Source organism: Salvelinus namaycush, chromosome 3 (assembly GCF_016432855.1).
Source record: "Salvelinus namaycush isolate Seneca chromosome 3, SaNama_1.0, whole genome shotgun sequence".
Lineage (NCBI taxonomy): Eukaryota > Metazoa > Chordata > Actinopteri > Salmoniformes > Salmonidae > Salvelinus > Salvelinus namaycush.
The window spans coordinates 24,312,851-24,322,776 of NC_052309.1; the positions used below are offsets into that span (position 1 = coordinate 24,312,851).

General features: G+C 44.1%; 1 protein-coding gene across 1 annotated transcript; it reads right to left on the bottom strand.

Annotated features, from left to right (window-relative positions):
- Positions 1-290: 290 nt before the first annotated feature.
- Positions 291-9,250, bottom strand: LOC120045101 (nuclear pore glycoprotein p62-like). The gene is made up of 13 exons (XM_038989976.1): positions 9,149-9,250; positions 7,913-8,203; positions 7,108-7,517; positions 6,901-6,984; positions 6,616-6,729; positions 6,368-6,487; positions 6,098-6,215; positions 4,252-4,396; positions 4,054-4,103; positions 3,774-3,908; positions 3,549-3,660; positions 757-823; positions 291-639 (listed from the first exon to the last, which is right to left on the bottom strand). The coding sequence occupies exons 2-13, from the start codon at positions 8,197-8,199 to the stop codon at positions 548-550; spliced, it is 1,734 nt and encodes a 577-aa protein (XP_038845904.1). The 5' UTR covers positions 8,200-8,203; positions 9,149-9,250; the 3' UTR covers positions 291-547.
- Between the last annotated feature and the right edge of the window lie 676 nt (positions 9,251-9,926).

Consider the following 9,926-nt stretch of genomic DNA (forward strand, 5'->3'; position numbering starts at 1 on the left):
TTACCTCGTAGCACTGCACAGCGACTCGGTGGTGTTACCCCGTGTATGTAACCAAGTTATCGTTACTGTGTATTTATTCCTCGTTAATTCAATTATTTATTTCATCAGAAGGGCCGTAAGCAAGCATATCAGTGTTAGTCTACACCCGTTTACGAAGCATGTGACAAATAAACATGTATTTGATTGATTTGCATCGTTCAACGCTTCTTATGTCTTCTCAATTAGGAAGTACCTTCACATTTAAATTGCACTACAGCGCTTATCTTCAGTGAACCGGATTTAATCGATACCTAAAGCATATTGGAGCACATGTGTGCAACTCTTTATTTAATCAGAATTAATTATTTGCCCAGCACCAGTGTTGAAATTTGGGAAGTGCATCTCACACACACCTTAACTTGGAGTACTTTTCTATAAATCACAATTGATGCTGCATTAAAAGCAAATCTTTATCATAACTCCTCTCAAAATGATCTTCATTGTATTAAAAAAAAAAAAAAACAAACTTGCATAATGCACATATTCATTCTGATAATTATTGCAATCTTCAATGAAATGTTATGCGAAAAGTCTTCTCCTGCTCTTTGCGTCGGTTGTCGCAGAGTTTGGACACATCCTCCACCCTTCTCTGTAGAAGCACTGAGGATAGACATATTACAGAGTTAATATGGATTGAAGGATGTCAACTTTTTATCAGAAGCAAGGTTCAAGTTAAAAAGTTGTTTACTCAAGACCACACATGGGTTAAATACTGACCCGAGTTCTGGTCAATCCATTGAAGAGAGTCCATGTGGGCATTGAGAATTTTACAGATCTGCTGAAGCTAAAGAGAGAGAAAAAAAAAGTGTTAGAATAACTAATTACACATTTACTCTTCCCTAAATAAACTAACCAGGTAACCACAGTTCAGAACATGTGATGTATTTGCTTCAGAATAACTGTAGAAATACATTTTTTCACCTTTATTTAACCAGGTAAGCTAGTTGAGAACAAGTTCTCATTTACAACTGCGACCTGGCCAAGATAAGGCCAAGCAGTGCGACAAAAACAACAGAGTTACACATGGGATAAACAAACATACAGTCAACACAATAGAAAAAAAGTCTATATACAGTGTGTGCAAATGGCTTGAGGTAGGCAATAAATAGGCCATAGTAGCGAAGTTATTACAATTTAGCAGATTAACACGAGTGATAAGTGAGCAGATGATGTGCAAGTAGAGATACTGGTGTGCAAAAGAGCAGAAAAGTAAATAAAAACGATATGGGGATGAGGTAGGTAGATTGGGTGGGCTATTTACAGATGGACTATGTACAGCTGCAGCGATCGGTTAGCTGCTCAGATAACTGATGTTTAAAGTTAGTTAGGGAAATATAAGTCTCCAGCGATTTTTGCAATTAGTTCCAGTCACTGGCAGCAGAGAACTGGAAGGAAAGGCTGCTAAAGGAGGTATTGGCTTTGGTGATGACCAGTGAGATATACCTGCTGGAGCGCGTGCAACAGGTGGGTGTTGTTATCATGACCAGTGAGCTGAGAAAAGGCAGGGCTTTACCTAGCAAAGACTTATAGATGACCTGGAGCCAGTGGGTCTGGCGACGAATATGTAGCGAGGTCCAGCCGACTAGAGCATACAGGTCGCAGTGGTGGGTGGTATAAGGGGCTTTGGTAACAAAACGGTTGGCACTATGATAGACTGCATCCAATTTGCTGAGTAGAGTATTGGAAGCTATTTTGTAAATGACATGGCCGAAGTCGAGGATCGGTAGGATAGTCAGTTTTACTAGGGTAAGTTTGGCGGTGTGAGCGAAGGAGGCTTTGTTGTGAAATAGAAAGCCGATTCTAGATTTGATTTTGGATTGGAGATGTTTAATATGAGTCTGGAAGGAGAGTTTACAGTCTAGCCAGACACCTAGGTATTTGTAGTTGTCCACATATTCTAGGTCAGAACCGTCCAGGGTAGTGAGGCTAGTCGGGCGGGTGCGGGCAGCGAACGGTTGAAAAGCATGCATTTGGTTTTACTAGCGTTTAAGAGCAGTTGGAGGCCACGGAAGGAGTGTTGTATGGCATTGAAGCTCGTTTGGAGGTTAGTTAACAGTGTCCAAAAAGGCCAGATGTATACAGAATGGTGTCGTCTGCGTAGAGGTGAATCAGGGAATCACCTGCAGCAACATCATTGATACACAGAGAAAGTCGGCCCGAGAATTGAACCCTGTGGTACCCCCATAGAGACTGCCAGAGGTCCGGACAACAGGCCCTCCGATTTGACACACTGAACTCTATCTGAAAAGTAGTTAATGAACCAGGCGAGGCAGTCATTTGAGAAGCCAAGGCTATCGAGTCTGCCGATAAGAATGCGGTGATTGACAGAGTGGAAAGCCTTGGCCAGGTCGATGAAGACTGCTGCACAGCACTGTCTTTTATCGATGGCGGTTATGATATCGTTTAGTACCTTGAGCGTGGCTGAGGTGCACCCGTGACTAGCTCGGAAACCAGATTGCACAGCGGAGAAGGTACGGTGGGATTCGAAATGGTCAGTGATCTGTTTATTAACTTGGCGTTCGAAGACTTTAGAGGCAGGGCAGGATGGATATAGGTCTATAACAGTTTGGGTCTAGAGTGTCACTACCTTTGAAGAGGGGGATGACCGCGGCAGCCTTCCAATCTTTAGGGATCTCGGACGATACGAAAAAAGTTGAACAGACTGGTAGTAGGGGTTGCAACAATGGCAGCGGATAGTTTTAGAAAGAGAGGGTCCAGATTGTCTACCCCAGCTGATTTGTATGGGTCCAGGTTTTGCAGCTCTTTCAGAACATCTGCTATCTGGATTTGGGTGAAGGAGAAGCTGGGGAGGCTCGTGAATGTAGCTGCGGGGGGAGGGGGGGGGCTGTTGGCCGGGGTAGCCAGGAGGAAAGCATGGCCAGCCGTAAAGAGAAAAGCTTATTTAAATTTTCAATTATCATGGATTTATCAGTGGTGACCGTGTTTCCTAGCCTCAGTGCAGTGGGGGCAGCTGGGAGGAGGTGCTCTTGTTCTCCATGGACTTTAGTGTCCCAAAACTTCTTGGAGTTAGAGCTACAGGATGCAAACTTCTGTTTAAAAAAGCTTGCCTTTGCTTTCCTGACTGACTGCGTGTATTCGTTCCTGACTTCCCTGAACAGTTGCATATCGCGGTGACTATTCGATGCTATTGCAGTCCGCCACAGGATGTTTTTGTGCTGGTCAAGGGCAGTCAGGTCTGGAGTGAACCAAGGGCTATATCTGTTCTTAGTTCTAGATTTTTTGAAAGAGGCATGCTTATTTAAGATGGTGAGGAAATTACTTTTAAAGAACGACCAGGCATCCTCGACTGACGGGATGAGATATCCTTCCAGGATACCCGGGCCAGGTCGATTAGAAAGGCCTGCTCACAGAAGTGTTTTAGAGAGCGTTTGACAGTGATGAGGGGTGGTCGTTACACCGCGGACCCTTAGCGGATGCAGGCAATTTACATAAGTAAAAGCACTGGCAGCAAGGTATTCAAAAGACATCGGTCTATTTTTCCTTCTCACCGGGTCACTGTTATCAGCTGGCCCGCTGGATGTATTCAGGTGTTCAATGATCTCCTTTAGATCTTGGGACATCCTCTTCAGCTGGGCGTCCACGTTCTCTGCAAGCTTGTACCTGCAGAAAGAGATGGAGACATTGCATAAAGATGAGATATCACATAACCATAGTCATGATTCAGTTCACTGTGCATTGGTTTTCACTCAGAAAGACCTTTGGTAAAACCTTACGTCCTCTCGCGTTCCTCGTCTGCGTTCTGCATGTAGATGGTTCCACTCTGTTCTTTGACAGACTCCTCCAGTGGGGACAGCAGGTCCTCCAGCTCCTTCTGTTGTGACAGGATGAAGTCCAGTTCCTGGTCCAGCCTGGGACGGGGTAGAGAGCAGAAACACAAGGTCATACAATAAAGATTGACAATAATTACCATAGATCTACTTACAGATAAGACAGAATTCTGAATTATCTGATATATTCAAATACATTATAAGAAATAAAGCTGTTGACCGCTACCTTCTTTGGTCCAATTTCACTTTCTCCATTTCCCTGTGCAGTGATGTGATCTGTAACAACGAGATGAACATGCCCTTCAAACATCTGCCATGAAGAGACCCCAAAGTTCAACTTCAAATGAGATTAAAACAAATAGCATTGCCTAGCTTCTAGTGGTGCAGTTATGAGAAGTGCCACTATAATGACATGTCTGTTTACCTTCTCTCCGTTCTCCACCAGCGTGCGGTCCCAGGCGTTGACCTGGGTGGCTTGCTGTAAGAAATGCCTCTCCTGGTCCTCCAGCTCAAGACTCCACTTGTTAATGAGACCCTCTAGTTGGATATATGACATCACTGGAGGAGCACTGCAGGGGTAGGAGTAAGGGACCAGTGACAAAACGGTCACATACAGAGCAGAAATTATTGGGGGTGTAGCGAAATGCTTGTGTTCCTAGCTCCAACATTGCAGTAATATCTAATACACACAAATCTAAAAAAGTAAAAGAACGGAATTAGGAAATATTAGGATGAGCAATGTGTGTACAGAAAGGAAAACCTGTGTATTCTATGAGTTTGCCTACAACTCCAACACCTGCGGAAAGTACCTGGATGTGCGTATGTTCTTCAGCTTTTGTACACACACTTCGGAAAGTATTCAGACCACTTGACCTTTCCACATTTGGTTACTTTACATTTTATTCTAAAATGGATGAAATAAAAACAGGTTTAGAAATGTTTGCAAATTTATCAAACAGAAATACCTTATTTACATAAGTATTCAGACCCTTTATGAAACTCGAAATTGAGCTCAGGTGTATCCTGTTTCCATTGATGATCCTTGAGATGTTTCTCCAACTTCATTGGAGTCCACCTGTGGTACAGTTGACCGTGCATGTCAGAACAAAAACCAAGCCACTAGGTCAAAGGAATTGTTCGTAGAGCTCTGAGACAGGATTGTGTCGAGACACAGATCTGGGGAAGGGCACCAAAAAACGTCTGCAGCATTGAAGGTCCAAGAACACAATGGCCTCCATCATTCTTAAAATGGAAGTTTGTTATCACAAAGACTCTTCCTAGAGCTGGCAAAACGGAGCAATCGGGGGAGAAAGGCCTTGGTCAGGGAGGTGACCAAGAACTCGATAGTCACTGACAGAGCTCCCCTGTGAAGATGGGAGAAACTTCCATAAGGACAACCATCTCCGCAGCACTCTATCAATAAGGCCTTTATGGTAGAGTGGCCAGACGGAAGCCACTCCTCAGTAAAAAGACACGACAGCCCGCTTGGAGTTCGCCAAAAGGCACCTAAAGACTCTCAGACCATGAGAAAGGAGACAAGCTCTGAATGTCCTTGAGTGGCCCAGCAAGAGCCCGATCATCTCTGTAGACTTGAAAATAGCTGTGCAGCAACACTCCCCATCCAACCTGAAGGAGCTTGAGAGAATCTGCAGAGAATGGGAGAAACTCCCCAAATACAGGTGTGCCAAGGTTGTAGAGTCATAACCAAGAAGAAACGAGGCTGGAATCACCACCAAACGTGCTTCAACAAAGTACTGAGTAAAGGGTCTGAATACTTATGTTAATGTGATATTTTAAGTTTATACATTTGCAAAATATTTATAGAAACCTGTTTTCCTTTGTCATTATGGGGTATTGTGTGTAGATTGAGGGGGGAAAACAATTTAATACATTTTAGAAGGCTGTAACGTAACAAAATTTGGAAAAAGTCAAGGGGTCTGAGTACTTCCCGAAGGCACTGTATGTGATGGGATGTACAGACAATATGGATACATCTGTATTATACAGTATATGTAGAGCAATAGTTAAATAGGATAGGCCTTGACTAGAATACAGTATATACATATGAAGTGGGTAAAACAGTATTTAAACATTGGTTACTTTAATAGTGTTCCGTGACTACGTACACGCATTTCAGTTTCCTTCCAAAATTGAATTAATTGAAATGGAATTAACCCCAACCCTAAATACAATGGTTGAGGATACAAATACAGTGAGAGATACTGCAGTGAGTGGTTGTAATAAACTGGACAGGCTGAACCCTGCAGTACCTTGCTGTAACAGTAGCAATGGTTGTGGCTACGCCAGTGATGGGGGCCGTTACACCAATGCCAATGGCGCCCGCAGGTTTCATAGCCAGTGAGAAACCTGTGGTTGTGGTAGGGGCAGCTAAAACAAACACTAGAGTGAGGAATTCATCAATATGACAAAAATACTGCATGAACAACCCCATATACACAATTTTGCATAAACAGGCAACAATATCAAGCTCTAGTTATTCTAATAATCCTGCATGATAAAACAGTGAACCTGTACAGTACCTGGTCCAACTGGGGCAGTAGTTGTGGCAGTGACTGCTCCCAGGGGTTTGAGCATGAAGCCCAGGGTACTTCCCGCTGTTGAGGTGGCAGCCGGGGCAGCGGAGGTAGGGGCAGCGCCCACTAATCAGAAGAGAGTCAAGAAATTAAATTCCACCACAGAATGTCAGAAAGCCAATTTAACCTTATTTTTGAGTTTTCCAACACTTGATATTTCAAGCAAGAGCTCGCTAGTAGGAAATAAAACTCACAAAATCCTGTGATTGCTGCTGTAGCAGGAGCTGCTGTTGATGCTGGTACAGCAAAAAGAGAAGAACCTAATGAGGCCTGGGTAGCCGGGGCAGTTGCACCTGGGGCTGGAGTAGCTAGAGAGAAAATAATAGACCATCTTAAACTCATAGCCGTTGATAGTTTAAAAACAGGCACACACCCCCTTTAAAAAAACAGCACATTTTCACTGTTTCAACAAAACAAATTCTACAATTTGTCAGATATTCATTTCATATATGCCAAATGTCTCCGATTCCCCCATTTACCAGAAGGTTTGACGCCAAAAGCGAATCCTCCAACCTGGGTTGTGGTTGGTACAGCTGTTGAGGCCACAGAGTTCAGAGTCAGACCTAAGTAAAGACAAAATACTATAATTCAGGATGAAAAAAAACACTGATGTAAAGTAATAATGGCATTTATAGTACATTACCCATGATCTGATAAACAGATGACTAGGAGCTCAGAAAACTCACTTGTGGGCTGGGTCCCCAGGGAGAGGCTGGCAGGTGTGCTGTTTCCAAATGAGAAGCCCCCTCCTGCGGTTACAGTAGGGGCTGGGGCTGTGGTGGCCTGGACCTTGGCTGCACCAAAACTAAACCCACCTCCCATAATTTGGGTGGCTTCAGCAGGAGTTCCTAAAGAGAGTCCACCAGCTGCAGCAGGTTGGGTCTGGGGCTGAGTTTGGGCAACAGGGGCTCCAAGCCCCCCTGCAGTCCCAAAGCTGAACCCCCCTCCTGCAGGGGCAGCAGTGGTTTGTGTGGCGAGACCCCCACCAAGTCCAAAGCCTGTCCCAGGGGAGGGGGTCGCCATCCCCATAGTTAGCCCAGTCGGTGCAGGTTGAGAGGCGGCTGGCGTACCCAGATTGAGTTTAGCAATGGGAGTCCTAAAGACAAAAGCAAGAGAAAATAACGCATTATAAGATCTACATTACAATTGCTATCCTACTGTAAGCTACACAGGCAACAACCTACCAAGTTTATTTTATTTAACTAGGCAAGTAAGTTAAGAAAAAAAGTATTATTTACAATGACGGCCTACTCCGGCTAAACCCGGACGACGCTGGGCCAATTGTGCGCCGCCCTATGGGACTCCCAATCACAGCCAGATGTGATACAGCCTGAATTCGAACCGGGGACCGTAGTAACGCCTCTTGCACAGAGACGCAGTGCCGTAAGCCACTGAGCCACTCGGGAGTTTGTTCAGCTCATCATCAATGCTACCCTTAGATAATATAACGACCCAAACATCCACGCAAACTACATCATCCAACAGACCCACCCAAAAGAGAAGCCTCCTCCTGCAGGAGTACTGCTCTGTGCAGGGGTCCCAAAGCTGAACCCTCCAGTTGGGTTTGTGCTACCCTGGGTGGGCATAGCAAAGAGCCCAGAGCTCTGGGGGGCAGCTACTGGGGCCTGGGGAGTGCTGGGGGTTCCGAAAGAGAAGCCACCACCTGGAGCTGCAGCACTTGGCATCCCGAAGCCTGTAGCTGGGGCAGTTGCGGTTTTGGGAGCTCCAAAGCTGAATCCAGTACTGGACGCTTGTCCAAAGTTGAATCCTCCACTCATTGTCCTATACAGAAAGAGAACAAGGGAGAGAATAATACAATGACATATCGTACCAATGTCATTATAATCCCTTCAACATCTTCATCCACTAACACAGCTTGGCTAGAAACAGAGAAGAGATTCAGCTGGACATGGGAATAATCTGTGCTGATAAAAACTTGTCAGAAGATACCGACGCTAGTTTACACGGACCTGCACTTGGGTCAGAACACAACCACGGTTAGATTAAAACACAATGGAGGCTCGTGCTAGTTTGCAGTAGCCACCACAGACATTTTGGAATGGCAGTGTTAGCCAATCAGCTCCTTTCTTGTTCAACTCAACACCCCATTACATTATGGGTGTGGGGGCTACTGCTAACTAGCATGAGGCAGAACATTTCGGTTTTCCGAGAAAACTAGCAGTATTTCAATCTACTCGATGGAACAGTGTGGATAAAGGTAATATACAGTAGCATATCCCATCCCTGCATTGAGCGGTACATTTTCCGACCAGTATCTGGCGCCGGTTCCACAGCCTCTTAATATAACCATGATTTAACATGATTGCGTTCCGACCCCTGTGCAGTTCGGTGTGAACGGTAGGGTTGGTAACGAAACAGTAGGGCTGGTATCTTCTGGCAACATGCTAACAGACTAACTTAGTTAGTTAGCCAGCTAACTACATTTTGAGCTAGCATTTTTACACTGATCATATGTATAAATAGCAAATGGGAGACCGGTATCTAGCCAGTTGACACTCTGCAAATAAATTGCCTATATGGCAGCTAGCTAGCTAACGTTACCAAACTAGCAAATTTTAGTTGGCTAGCTAGCCAGCTAAGGTTGGTTAGCTACAAAAATACGAACGATTTAGATGGCTAACAAAACGCCATATATTACACCTCCAGCTAAACAAATGTATACATGTTCGTTCACTGGCGTTGAACAATTGGATAACATAACCATACCTTTCGTTTTCTTCAGACAACAAATTAAATTGAAAAACACACGTTATCTGCGTGGAGTTTCAACGAGCGCTTTTATGGTTGCGAAAACGACAACACTGACAGGTCCACAAACGCCCAGAATGTGAGAGCGCCATCTGCTGTGATGGAGTGTGGAGCTGGACCATGCTGAAACTCAGGACAAGTAGTAGTAGTATTAGTATTAATATTGTTTTTGGTAGTATTGCATAGTGGTTTTTTTTAGGGGGGGGGGGGGGGGTTCAAATAGGTATCTACTTACAGAAAAATACATGACATTGAGTATTTTTCTTCCAGCAAAATCACTAGGTTCTAGAAAAGCCCCCTTCAATGTAGACCTTTACAGATGGAGAAAAAAATGTGCTTCTACCCAGGCCATATTACGACTGGACATGCCATTAATGAATTCAAAGGAATGATCCATATTGTACCAAATTAATCACATTCCTCTGTACAGTGCATTCGGAAAGTATTCAGACCCCTTCCCCTTTTCCACACTTTGTTATGTTACAGCCTTAATCTAAAATGGATTAAAGGAAGAAAAAAAATATTCATCAATCTACACTGAATACCCCATAAAGGCAGGGCAAAAACAGGTTTTTCGAAATTTGTGCACATTTATTTAAAATTAAAAACAGAAATACCTTATTTTCATAAGCATTCAGACACTTTGCTATGAGACTCGAAATTCAGCTCAGGTGCATCCTGATTCCAATGATCATCCTTGAAATGTTTCTACAACTTGGAGTCCATCTGTGGTAAA

Coding starts and splice junctions, on each gene's coding strand:
- LOC120045101 (XM_038989976.1), bottom strand. CDS start 8,199: ATGAGTGGAGGATTCAACTTTGGACAAGCGTCCAGTACTGGATTCAGC. Junction 6,216..6,367: donor TACTGCCCCAGTTGGACCAG/GTACTGTACAGG, acceptor TGTTTGTTTTAG/CTGCCCCTACCACAACCACA. Junction 824..3,548: donor CAGCTGATAACAGTGACCCG/GTGAGAAGGAAA, acceptor CTCTCTCTTTAG/CTTCAGCAGATCTGTAAAAT.